The sequence below is a fragment of the Anabas testudineus genome, chromosome 1 (assembly GCF_900324465.2).
Source record: "Anabas testudineus chromosome 1, fAnaTes1.2, whole genome shotgun sequence".
Lineage (NCBI taxonomy): Eukaryota > Metazoa > Chordata > Actinopteri > Anabantiformes > Anabantidae > Anabas > Anabas testudineus.
The window spans coordinates 12,679,484-12,693,107 of NC_046610.1; the positions used below are offsets into that span (position 1 = coordinate 12,679,484).

General features: G+C 43.4%; 1 protein-coding gene across 2 annotated transcripts in view; it reads left to right on the forward strand.

Moving 5' to 3' along the window:
- Nucleotides 1–6,049: 6,049 nt before the first annotated feature.
- slit2 (slit homolog 2 (Drosophila)) overlaps nucleotides 6,050–13,624 on the forward strand; it is a 73,647-nt gene continuing 66,072 nt past the window's right edge. Inside the window, exons 1-4 of one of the 2 annotated variants that reach the window (XM_026359769.1) lie at nucleotides 6,050–6,743; nucleotides 6,818–7,074; nucleotides 7,811–7,882; nucleotides 9,463–9,534. In XM_026359769.1, coding sequence (XP_026215554.1) covers nucleotides 6,860–7,074; nucleotides 7,811–7,882; nucleotides 9,463–9,534 — 359 coding nt within the window. In that variant the 5' untranslated portion in view covers nucleotides 6,050–6,743; nucleotides 6,818–6,859. Of the gene's footprint in view, nucleotides 7,075–7,810; nucleotides 7,883–9,462; nucleotides 9,535–13,624 lie in introns of both variants that reach the window. The other variant, XM_026359770.1, reaches the window with a different exon arrangement.

The window sequence follows — 13,624 nt, forward strand, 5'->3', positions numbered from 1 at the left end:
GGGTTCAGTAGTGCGTTCAGACAGATGTTTAATCTGTTGTCACAACAATCCTCCTCAACAAGCCAGCGCCGCACAACGCAACAATTAGTTTCACACACATGTTTATCTTTACCTACGGGCTATTTTAGGATAATGGCGGTTGAGCTGTTTTGGTTCACGTCCATGGAAAAGCCACAGTCAGAGTAGCTGTGCCTAAGTACACAAACACGGAGGGATAATTGTGTAAAAGGATTAGAACGGCTGAGACTCTTTTGTTGCACCATAAGGGGAAATATGCAAGACTATCATGTCTGGTTGGATACCGCCTTTTGTCATTGCTAAACAAACGAATTAACCTACCTGCTTTAACACAGATAGTCAGGTACAAGTTCTTCCACGTAGGAAGTTTAACCTTTTAATGTAGTTACTTATTTTGTTTTTTAGGGAATGGTTTTCTGGATGACTTCTTAAATACTTGCTCGTGCCAACAAACATTTCTTTAATAAAGGAGGATGATCATCCCCAGTTTTCAACATTAAAGTTGAGCAGACACTGACGCCTCACTTCTTCCATATGTAGGAGGGGATGAAAAATGAACACAAAGGTGCCTTAGGGCGTCAGTTTACTTTGACTTAAGTGCTTGTCAGATGGTTGAACCATGTCTGTTCCTTAAAGCCTTTCAGGGCAATGTGTCCAGCATCACACTCACTGTTTTCAGGTGTGTGGAGCCCGTCACCATCATCCCCATGTGAACAGTTGCTAGACGTCCATCGTCGATTGCCTTTCAGAACAACACTTCTGCTTTTCAGTGTGTTCAGACCAACTTTGTTTCTAATTTACTCCACCTTTAGACAAACCTGCCTGTTCAATTACTGTAATGTAATGATTATGCGCCATGATCCTTTAATCTTAACCTTAACTTTAATCCCTTTTTATTCTACCATTCTCAAATCAGTCAGTAGTTAACAGCAATTATGATGTTTTATTGGAGTTCTACTGTACTTTTGGATCACTTCTAACTCTTTGTCTTTCAAATGATGATAAATTATTTTCCCTTGCAAACACCCCTGACATGTGAAACCAGACACACCTTTCTCCAGCAGCAGGGGAATGGAGAGTTTCCAACATACCAGTCACTTTGTGAGATCCTATTCAACTTCTCAGCATCTCCCGGGGCTTTGACAGTTGGGTGTGTGAGACAGCAACAGTCTCTCAGTCCTCATCACAACAAAGGTAACCAGCCACTCACACACACCTCAGGGCCTCAATTAATTCTCAATACTCTCCGTGGACAAATCAAATCAGCACGAAACCGGCAGATTGGAGTGAATGGAATCTGAGACAGGAGGAGCAGTTTTTGTTTTTTTAATGCTGCTGTTTGTGTGTTTTGGTGTGGCACTGTGTGCTCGTCCCTCTGTCTGTGTGTGTCACAGTGCAGCTGTGTAACCACCCCCTGTGTTGACAGTACCAGTCCAAACACAAACATCATTGGTTTTTAATGATGTGATTATCAGGCGGCACACACACACACACAAACAACATGGATCTGATGGAGACAAACTCGCAGCAGTTTTGATTAATGTGGTTAATTAATACATAATAATAAACCGCTTGAAATTCTGTCTGTCTTTCTGTGCGTGCCTGTCTGCCGGACTGCGTGAGCTTGTGTCTGCGCATAAATGAATATTTGCAAGCTGGTGTGTTTGTGTGTGTGTGTACAGTAGAACAAGCGCTGAGCAGCATGTGTCTCAGCAGCAGCTGTCCAGAAGCCAGGTGGCTGAACTGACCTCTGCACACACACACACACACACACACACACACACACAGACAGTAACCCCCACACCTTCAACTTTACTGCATGGTCATAAACCAAAGATAACACAAACAGTGGCTAAATCAACAGGCGGAAGCAGTACCAACATCACGGCTGACAGTCAGATTCACTTCTCATTAGCAGCTCCTCCAGCATCACTCGGGATGTGATGCTCTTAGTTGAGCTGGAATTTTTAATAAGGACTTGTGAATGAGGCTTCAAATTGAATTTGTTAACTGCGGCATGCTTCCAGTTCTTTAGTGGATGAACTTGAGCAATCATTGTTCTCTCATTTGATTGGAAATTTCATTTGGTGGAATCTGTGTTATTTTTTGTTTAATCCTAAATTGGACGGGACATTTAAAATAGCAGGAAAATGCCCTTTCACTTATTATTTGTGCAATATACAAAGGTTGCCCTGGTCGATGTAACCATCACTCTTTCTGACGTATACTCTATGTGATCTTTATTGAGAATTTTTGCTTGTGTGTTGTGGATCCTCAGTGTATATATTTTTTTGTATGCTGTTAAAAATGGTGCAGTGTGGTTGCAAATGATCTCTGTTCTCTGTTTCTGGGAAATGCAAATCGAGTTTGTCAAGTTTGTCCTGTCTTTATTGACAATGAACTAACTAACTTCCTGAGATCAGAAAAATAATAGCTCTTTGTTCATGGAGGGTTAATAACATTTTCAATCCATCACAAACAGTACACACAGGCACAGATTATAAAATATGAACACAGGCGTTATTTACCTTGTGGCATGGGCACATCATCTCCACTGTACACACTGTAAAATAAACTTTACTGGCAAGGTTATATTAACTACATTTAAAATGTATTATTATTTTTCTTTTGTTTATTGAAGTCACACAGAACTAAGATCAAGAATGCAGCATTTCATTATTTCCTGTGTTTTATGCAAATAATCAGTATGCAAAACCAGTTTAAACCTGTTTTTGTGGCAGTGTAGTTTCTTTGTTGAAGGGAGATGAACTGGAGTCTTGAAAGAATTATTCTCTACTTAAAGTTTCACTCAAGATAATTCAACGCCCATTGCATATAAAAACAAATCAAACAAGAATAATTTAAATAGCTCAATGCGACTAATGCTGGTATTGAACTGAATGTTTCTAGAGACACTGTTGGAAGCACAGTTTGCAAGTTCAAAGTTAAGGTAACAGTTGCCAAACTTTGTCAGAAAAGAACACCATGCTTGCCATGTGGCATGGTTGTGGTTTGGTGATGCTCTGGGGCTGCTATACTTCCTGTGGCACTGGAAACCTGCACTGTGTGGAAGGCAAAATGATCATTTACCTATTAGGACATCCTAGGAGAAAACATCACACCATCTGTGAGGAAGCCGAAGCTTGGGCTCCGTTGAACTGAGCAGTTTTAGGTTGCTTTTGCTTTACTCTTTGCCCAACAAATTCTAATCTTTTAGGCGAATAAAGAAAATGAGCTGGTATGATATCGGTGGATCTGTGCAGACCAAACTCAGAGTTGCAACAATGGGTCAGCAAACAAGACTTAATTCACGTGAGGTGACACTGTGAAAATTTCTAACAGGGTCATATGAATAAATTATCAAACTGTCACTTGTTGCTTTCAAACTTTTGTTGTTTCTGTTATTTGCAAACGTATTTCAACTAAAATCTGCTGTTGATTGAGGCAGTCTGTGGGAATGTGTTTTTCAGTCTTTGCTGTTCAGTTTTTAAGAATTTATTACTCAAAAACAACTAAAGGAATAAAACCTCATCTGAAGTTAATCATCCGACATCTCTCAGATTTTAAAATGTGACATCATATAATTATCACAAGATTTGTTGTATGTTTTGCAGAGAATAGGCTGAAAGATCACCCTGATTGGGGGAACCTCTGTACCCACTTGTACTGATGTTAGCAACTTGCTCAGCATGATGTAAGTCCACAGTCTCTGAAGTTTAAAAAATCTGGAACGACTAAAACGAGCACATGAGCCTGGCATAGGTGGTCAAACAAGTTTGCAATAATATTTTACAATTTGATTTGTGATTTCTGAATGTTTACATGTTTAAGTTTAGGTTATAATTAAATTTGCTCTGTTGTATTACAGTAAGGTAATGATGCTAACAAACAGTATTACTCAACTGTATTTGCTTATTAAAGATAAACTTTTGAATGTTACCAAAACACTATTTGAGTTTTAAGTTGGATTTTATTTCTTCTCAAGGGTCTTGAGATTAACTTTGACGTTTATGTAAGTTTTCTTAACTCCAAATACCAAGAAGTTCTTAAATACTTCTTGGAAAATGTTGCAGGATATTTTTGTGTTTTTAAACAAAATCAACATTGCAGCTGCAACATTAAAAAAAATGATAAAATTGACTTTGCTGTTTGATTCACAGTCAAATATTAAGAAGAAGAAAAAATAAGAATTGTGTTTTTCAACTTTCAACTTTCAGCAAACTATCCGTTGAGCCTGCAACAGTGTTTTTAGCTAAGATTTGAACAATCATCTAGCTTTGTCTGAGCTTTAGTTGTAATCTGAGGCCGTCGGTTAGGTGAGTGTGAGTGTGTGAGTGTGTGTGTGTGTGTGTGTAAGGGCAGGTCTGGTTAGGCTGTGTCAAAACAGGACGTCTGCCCTAAAGCTGTAGGAGCTAAGGGTCACCCTCCACATCTCCTGCCATCTGATTCCTTTCTTCTTCTTCTTTGTCTCTCTCTTCACTTCAGCTGTGATGCACCACCATCAAGCCTCAGCCTTTCCCCTCGCCTGTCTCCTCCACACGTGTGTTAGGACATATTATAACTCTTCTTCTATCTCTCTGCACAACATAAGTGTGTGTTTGTGCGTGGTGTGATTGGGGATGCAGGGTAGAGTGAAAACACACACACACACACACACACACTCAGTCACACAGAGTACACATGAGCATTACAATCACACACAGCTGTTTGTATTCTGTCTTCGGAGCCAGAGAGGAATCAACAGAGCGACAGAGGGAGAAATACTGACTCACCAAGTATTTGTCATCTGTCTGAGAAATGTTCATCATTAATCTCTAATGGAGAGTCACTAATATTCCTGTAATGTGTATGCAATTCAACAATCTAATTCCAGTAAGGACTGGAACGTAGTGTCAGTTTTCAGAAGTGTGAAGATAACGAATGTGTGCTGAGACTGAAAATGAATAACAGGGATTAAAGACAGGGTTTTAAAATTGAACACTGAGATTTTTGGGGGCACCCCTAACGTTAAGACAGAGAACGTTCCACAGGCTAAAGTCTACAGCATCAAGAGCAATGGCGGCCCACTGGATGGAGACGACATGCTGATGTAATAAAAGCTTTCTGACAAAGACAGTGTTGAGTGACAGTTTGACGCTGGGTGATGATGAACACGTGTGTTAAGCATTGCTGTTATTTTTCACTAGTATGATTAAATATCCGTCCATGTAAAATATAAGTTTTAGAAATGTTCATGTTCACATGTAGCCCTGTAAATTATGGTAAATATTTATATTCACTGAACATCATTGCATCATCACATCTTACAGTATTTACTGCCATTGTCACTAGGTTGATACTTTGATTGCATTCATCAAGAAATGTTCTTCATCTAAACAAGACTGAGGAAGAGTTTTTCCAACTTTCTGTAAAGTCTAGACACTTCTCAGGCTCCACAGATGACTAAATGCTCTAATTCACAGCAACTGAGAATGTTTATTATCATCACATTTATTATCTATAGTAAAGATCCTTTGCAGTAGCTCTGAGTATGAATGGAGTCATCCTGTGATTCCAGGAACAGCGAGTGTGTGTCCGTCATGGCGCAGGTGTCCTGTTTAATTGTCTTTAAATCAGGCAATCCAGCCCCTTTTTTTTTTTTTCCTGCAGAAGCGCAACAGTGTGTTTCAAACGCAGCACTTCTTAATTCAGCAGTGGCGACACACCAATCAGATGATCCACAATAGATTTTGCTGAGAGTCTCTGTCGCCTTCCTGAGGCCAGATAAGCGAGGATCAGGTGACCCGGACACTGCAGTGAGAATGAAAGTCCCCCCTCCGAGGTCAAACTGTTGCTGTTTGACTTTGACGGCCGCTTGGAAACCTGCTGCTACCTGTTAAAACTCAGTGTGTGTGTGTGTGTGTGTGTGTGGGGGGGGGGGGGTGCGTGTGTGTCAAATACAGAGAGAGAGAGAGGGAGAGAGAGAGAGTTGCCTGGACATACGCAGCAGCAGACGTGCCCGCTCCCCTCTCTCTCTCTCTCTCTCTCTCTCTCTGTCTCTCTCTCTCTGTTTCTCTCTCACACACTCGGGAGCAGCGCTTTGACGCACCACACAGAGTTGGATTATAGTATTGCGCGCTGGTCTTTCACGGGGCTTTTTTTCCTCCCTCACATCGCCTACACCCTTGCCAACTACCGGCTATTGATATATGATCGGAATCAATATTTCTCCACCACCGTGACCTCTGCCGAGCTTTTTTTTTGGGGGGGGAAAAAGCCGAGCGCTGTCGCCGCTTCCTCACCGGACGCGTGTTGTGAATTAATAACCAACACAGCCTCACCTGGAGTGTGTCTGTATGTAGCTACTAAAGTGAGACAGTGTGTTCATCTGCATTAGGTCAGGATCGAGGTCGTCTACAGGTTCGGGGTTCTACACACATACACATTTGCATACACAGACACAACGCACCGGGAGAAATTGGGCACCGCATGCCGGGGACATGTGGAAGTTTGCGCCGCTGTAGCGCAACCAGAGAGCCGGTCCACCGCCTCGACGACCTCCCCTCTCCTTGCCCAGGGGAACCAAACTCCCAGTTCACAGCCTTCACACATCGACACCTCTCTAAGAAGAGCCAAATGTAAAAAAAAAATCAGAACGAGAAATTTCAGGAGCACATATCTGGAAAAAAAAAAAAAAGGGAGGACGAGCGAAAAGGAGGACGGCATCCCGTTGCGTGCAGAGTTTGGTGAGCTCCTTCAGGGGAATTCAGGGCTTTTCTTTTTTTTTTTTTTTTTTAACGCCCTTGTATTTTCTCAGTAGCTATTTTGCGGGTCTCACATTGGCCCCCCACTTGCCGCAGTGATGGTCGGAGCTCAGAGCCCCGTTGGCCCTGGCCGCTCCCCAGTGACTGCGCTGGGGCTGCTGGTGGCCGTGCTGGTCCTGGTCCTCGTCCTGGCCGGCGGAGCGGACGGCCAGCCCTGCCCGGCCCCGTGCTCGTGCACCGGGACTACGGTGGACTGTCACGGCCAAGGGCTCCGCAGCGTGCCCAGGAACATACCCCGAAACACGGAGAGACTGTGAGTAGCGAGCAGCACAATTTGGATCCACTGTCGGGGAAATCCCTAGAATCTGATCAGTGTGTTAGAGATACTGAACTCCAGGGTGCACTGAGCCTGTTCAAGCCCACTTTGCATTTTAATTGTATTTTTTCCGCAGAGGTTTAAAGAGTTTACGCCACTTTCCCACAGCCTGTTTGACAACCTAACAGAAATCACCTGCATGTTCCTTAAATTGGGATTAATATCCTTATTACATCTGTGGGCTATATTCAGTCTTTGCGTGCTCGTAGGGATGTTTTCCACATCTGATTTGTTAAATACACCTCAGGATCACGTTTGTGAAACGCAGCTTTCCATGTAAATCACCAAACTTATTGTTTTGTTTTTTAATGTGAGGACACGTCCTGCTGCTGGAGTTTTTGGGGCACTGCTGTGGTTGTGTTGGTGGTTTCGCACTGTTGCATTAGCACAGCCTCCAAAGACCACATCGGTTTGTCTGGAGACCAGCAAGTTAATCAAAAACGGATTTGGACAAGTGGGATTGGAGTGAAACGGGCTGTATTTTATTAGACAAAGGCCCCTTGATGAAATTAAAAATTGCAGGCATAGTGGAAATTACAGTTTCTGCATTGTCCAAGTTTAAAAAAAAAAACAACCCTCTTCAGTGGACCTGCTCACCTGCTCCATCCTTGTTTTAATAACATACCATATCCCATGTAATCACAATCCCTCCTCTCCTCATTTCTCTGTCCAGGGATCTGAATGCAAACAACCTCACTAAAATCACGAAGGCGGATTTTGCAGGACTGAGGCACCTGCGAGTGTTGTAAGTGGCTTTTTTTAAAATTTCTATTCTATTTCCCTCCCCTGTCTTTTCCATATCCCTTTGTAGACTAAATGGGAAAACAGATTAGTCGGAGGCACAGCTCTGACAAGGTGCACCTTGCATTTCCCACAACTTTCCCTGAAACACCACCAGACTCGTCCTCTGGAGCTGCCGCATGCAGCACTGCGCCGTCTCGTCGTGGGAAGCGGTGCTTTTCAAAGAGCCCCTATGTGTGTGTGTGTGTGTGTGTGTCTAAACAGAATAGCAGGGACACCTGTTAATGCTGTCGTGTTAATCTGCCAGTCCAAGTGTCAGGAGGGGCTTATTTTAACCACCGCGGGCCCCGTGGCCCATGTGCTGGAGTGATTAACGCGCTGGCGAGGAAGTGATGGAGGGCGAAGAGGGGAAAGAGATAGCGGTCATTAGGTGTAACTGCGGAGGAAGGAATGCAGCTGGAAGGGAGGGAAGGGTGGAAGGAAAGGAAAGAGGAGAGTCAAGTAGGAACAGGTTTCTTACCTGGGATGAATCCAGGTTAAGAGTCCCCCCCCCCCCCACACCACCTCTTGCGCCAAAATGCGCAGGGGCGCAGATAGCCTGCTGTTATTGTGCGTGCGTGTGTGTGTGTGTGTGCTTGTTTGGTGCTATTCATCGTCTAAAAGTGAATGGCAGGGAATACACATAGCTGGAATTCCTCCAGAGATTATGGCTTTAATTGGGTGCGTGTGCTGTGTGTGTGTGTGTGCTCCAGTGTTTTAGCTGTTTCCTGTGTGCTCACATCTACCTGAGTGCACTCACACACATGTTTCACTTAACTCAGCAACAATTTAAACTAACAACACGATTTAATTGGCAAAAACTCTTCATCAAGTCGATTAAGCATTTCTGTTATTTTCATGCAATGGTGCCAAAAATCACCAGATTGTTACATGTGACAGTTAAAGGGTGTTGGAGACGCGAGTAGTTTGAAGACTCTTTGTGAAAGATAGTTATTCTGTCATAGAGCGAAAATGTGTGTGTGTGTGTGTGCGGCTGCTTGGCTTGGTCAGCACTCTGGTCCCGGTGGAGTCGTGCTAGTGTAAGTGAATGAGTAGTCACAGCGATGTGGTTAGAAAGAGAGTAAATTGGATGATAGATGAGTTGCTGTCCTACTGATGGACCGGTTTTAAAGTCAATTCTGGGGCTCTATCGACCCGCTGCTGATTGTCTCCTCTCTCTCTCTCGCTGTTTCAACATTCTATCACTTTCCATCTCCACCAATCTGTTTTTCTTCTCTTTTCACACCCTCTGTCACCTATCTTCTCCATCTCTCCCTCCCTCTCCGCTCCGGTGTCACTCTCTTTGCCCCTCTCGTGCCCTATCTCATTCTCTCCTTCACCTTTTCTTCCTCTTTTCTCCCCCTTATCTGCGGCCCCCATCCGGCCATCTTTTCCATCTCTTATTCTTTGGCCTCTCACAGTTTTGGACACACAAATCACTCTGTCAGCTCTCACGCTCTATGTGTCCCTCTATCACTCTCTTTTCCCCCTCTTCCCTTTTGTTCAGTCCGATTGTTTCACTCACTCCTGGTGTTTCACTTTCAGGCAGCTAATGGAGAACAAAATCACTACGATTGAGAGAGGAGCCTTCCAGGACCTGAAGGAGCTGGAGAGACTGTGAGTAATGTTGCCGTATTGCCATTTGATCTGTTTATAGGTATTTCACAATGAGAATGACTGAATGTAAACACAGCTTTTGCCAAGAATCCATATGTTCATGTAGGTGAGTGCATAGATGGGTAACAAACAACAGCCAAGAACCAACACAGCGTCTTAGTAAAGTATCGGGCCACTACAGGCTACTTCAGTATTCCTTCATATAGATTATCCAAGTGTTGTTGGCAGGAACATTGTCCTTCGTACAGGTGTCACCTCATTTGCAGTTTCAACAACACGACAAGACCACACTGCACGATAACAGCAATCTTGCAGATTTACTGCAAACACATGTGAGATGAGGTTAATAAAATCTTTGTCTCGACTTGTGTCGGACAGTACAAGATCAGCTCTGAGCACTCAAGATTGTGTTCAAGTAGCAATGAAAAGTTGGCAGAGAATAAACTCATGCGAATTTTTGCAGTAGCCACATTGTGAGAAATCGATCCTACATTTCTGATCCTGCAAGAATTTGTAGTTTTTAAATCAGCCGACAAAATACGTCTATCCAAGATATCCTGAAGATATTCAATCATTTGTGTATGTTTCCATATTTATTTAACCTGACAATCGCAGTGTGAGGCTTCCAACATCTCAGTCCAAGAGGAAATTTTGGATATTAAGTCACAGGGCAGCAAGTGAGGGGCGTCCAAAGGTCGTTATGGTGCTGGCCTGGAATCACTGGCATTCAACATTCAAGCCTGAGGCAGTTATGGCATAATGAAGTTTTGGTAGGCTGAGAGACAGCAAGAATGAAAGGGGACGCGAACCTCTGACAGGCGATACGTCTATTGTGTCGACTGTCAACTTTGCTTGATGAGTGAGTCGTCCGTATATATGTGTGTGTATGTGTGTTTGTGTGTTACGTGGTCTGATTGCCAGCTAGTGACACACAGGAATGCAACAGTCTGGGTCTGAGGAGGCTCAGAGACAAGCTTTTAATTAAAGATGCAAGAGAAATCCTCTTCTGCTTAACAAACATTTACGGAAGATATAAAAAAAGACGTGTAAGCACACAGAGATATTCACCTGTAAATGACTCAAATGACAGCAGTTAATCTGTCTGATAGCTGTTTTGGGTAAATTCGTTAGGAGTCACTGGGATGACATATCACAATTCCCTGGCTGCTCTTAGTTGTGCTACGCCCCACTTTTTCCTCTGTTCTCTGCTGTGCTATTGCTGCTCTTTGTTGACAGTGAGCTCTGTGGACCACTATTGGGACTCTGCTAGTGTTTCTCATGCAGCCAATGCTTGGGTTCTGTTCAGCTAAGCAGTCCTGGGAATTCCTGCCTGCAGTTGCAGACAAAGTGGCCAATATTTAACAGTAGGAAGCTCCAGCTTTAACAGTGAAGTTGGAGAGTGATTACCCAGACCCTACAGAGAGATGGTAATCACTAGAGTAATCAGTGAGATGGGACATGCTGGTGAACACAATCTCCCACATACAGTACACACAAAACATGCTTCAACACACAGTTGCAGATAAGCTGATGCTTATTTTGTCTTTGACAGCAGCCAACACGCTTGACAGTAGCTAACTTTGTGACAAAACATGGCCATTCGCTGTCGTCCTTGTAAAGGTTTTCAACTGTAATTCAGCGTCTCTGGCGTGGCATGTTCACAAACACAAAGATGGAGTCAGTCATCAATGCCCCCAGCCCCCCACAGCCCCTGGACAAAGGCATGCCTCCAAAGTCTGGAGTCTGGGGGCTCATTTCAAAGGCCTCCATCCTCTGGGGGGGTGGTGGGGGCCTGCTGGGCACGACTGCCCAGAGGAGAGGGCCCTAAGCTGGCCTGACGGATCCACAGTGACTGCCCCCCGCAGGGGTGGAAAACGGTTCCCTTTTTCATCCTTTTTTTTTTTTGCGACAAGCCCTGCGGGGCTGGGCAGGGTGGGGTCAGGTGTGGGGCAGTAGCTTGGAGGTTATGGAGGAGGGGTAGGAGGTGTGGAGGAGATATGCATGTCACAACACACACATGCACATGCATAAACACATGCATAGATAGGTGAACACTGATGCATGCGCATTCACTTACGCGAGGTTGCTCTGTCAGTTGTGGTTTTATCTTGATGTAGCTCCTAAACCCACTCATGTTTTCTGTCTTCCATCCATTCTTCGACCTTTCTTCATGTTTTTCTTCCATACCCACCCATCTTGTTCTTGTTCTCCCTTTATTGTCCCATTCATATAGGAATGTCTTACATTCCTCCCTCCCTCCCTGGGGGTTGTAGAACAGGAAAGAGAGGAGTCCTAGATCCTCTTATCCTCCTCTCATATTTGACTGGTTTATAGTCCCTGTCCAATTCAAAGTCTGTCAGATTGAAGGTGATAACAGTCACAGACATGCGGAGAGAACAGAAACAGTAATCACAGGTATGGCGACAGTGATTTCAGAGAACAGCAGTGAGATAAAGCCTTGGATAATTAGCCTGTAATTGAGTGATCACATTGTCAAAGATAATTTTAACACAGATGAATAATTGTAAAACTGATTACAGGTATTGAGATGTGTCTCTCAACACTAGCTACAAACTGGATAATGAAACCTCAAACCAACTGATTATGTTGTAATATGTGGACAACCTGAATAATAAAAGATAACTGTAACAGTTATCCCAGATAGCGGGATATGGATTTCAAAGAAAAGCCCTGGATTACTGCTAAATTATTAGTTATAAAGCCTGTGCATGATAACATTGTCCTCACTGATCATTTCAGGACAAACTTTCAAATGTTTTTTTTTTTTTTTCCTTTTTCATTTTTATTGAGCAGCAGAGCTTGAAATTATCTCCACTGTGAAGACAGAAAAAAAAAAACATTTTCAGCAGGGCATATCTGTGTAAAAAGTCATTTATGATTGATTTTTCAGGGTCCCCGCTTGTATGTGCTGCACTGCGCTGCAGCCAACATTTGTTACGTTATTGAGTAAACATCAGTTAGCTCTATGTTTAGGGGAAAGCTCTCCAGTATTGCTGAATTAGAATGATTGTTGGTGATAGCAAAGGAATTTACAGGTCAGGCGAGAGGACTGGATTTCTGCATTGCTGTGTTGTAGGGCAGAGATGGTATCTGTCATTAGTGTTTAAATAACAGATCAGATTAATGTGTGCCAACCTTTGGTGGATGATGGGGTCTTGGTTCACTTCAGATGCACTAGCTTTGAACCTACTGAGCAAATTGTTGCATTAGAAATACACCCATGCACACACACCGGTCAGTTTGAAGTGCTATTTTAGAGTCAAAACTGTTTCTCAATTTCACAAAAACACCTACAAATATAGTTGGGTTATAAGTGCAGCCCCGGCAACAGCGGTGTGTGCGTCTGTTTGTGTGTCAAGTTGTTGGTATAAGATGTGTATTATGGCAGTCGTGGCATCAGTGGAGTAATAATTGGTTTCAGAGGTGGTTTGCTATTTCCTTTCCAGCCACAGCCTGCAAGCCTGTAGTATTACACATCTACGAGGCTCTTGGGTGTTAGGACTATGCGTGCATATGAGTGTATGTGAGTGTGTTTACAGTGCGGTTTGTGTTCCTCTAGCATCTGTTTATGACTGCAGGGATTATCACCACGCTGCACTGTGACATTAGCTTGTTGGAGTGACTCTCACACCTCAGTTTACTGGCTACTTGGTCTTCATTCACTTTCAGCCAGACTTTGACTTATGAGACATGACTGTGGAAATACTCTGAGGCTGTTTACTGTATGTGTGCACACACACACACTCACACACACACACACACACAGATTTTTGAATTTGTTTCCCAAAGGCTGAGAAACAAACCACTAAACCACTACTGATGACTGGATTATTTGAGGAAAAAGCAGCCAGCTCTCTTACATGCACACTAGAGATGTTTATTAAATGTAATTTGAGGCAGTTTGCAACAGACCAGCATTTGTCCTCACTGTCTTTCTAAACAGAAAGTTACACGTTGCTTTGCAGCATGTTGGTTGGTCTGCGTATGTGGAAGGATTCTGCAGGTTCAAATTGTGTTTCCAGCAATAGAGTTGAACGGTGCTCACAGCTCACTGCGTGGATAGACTAAC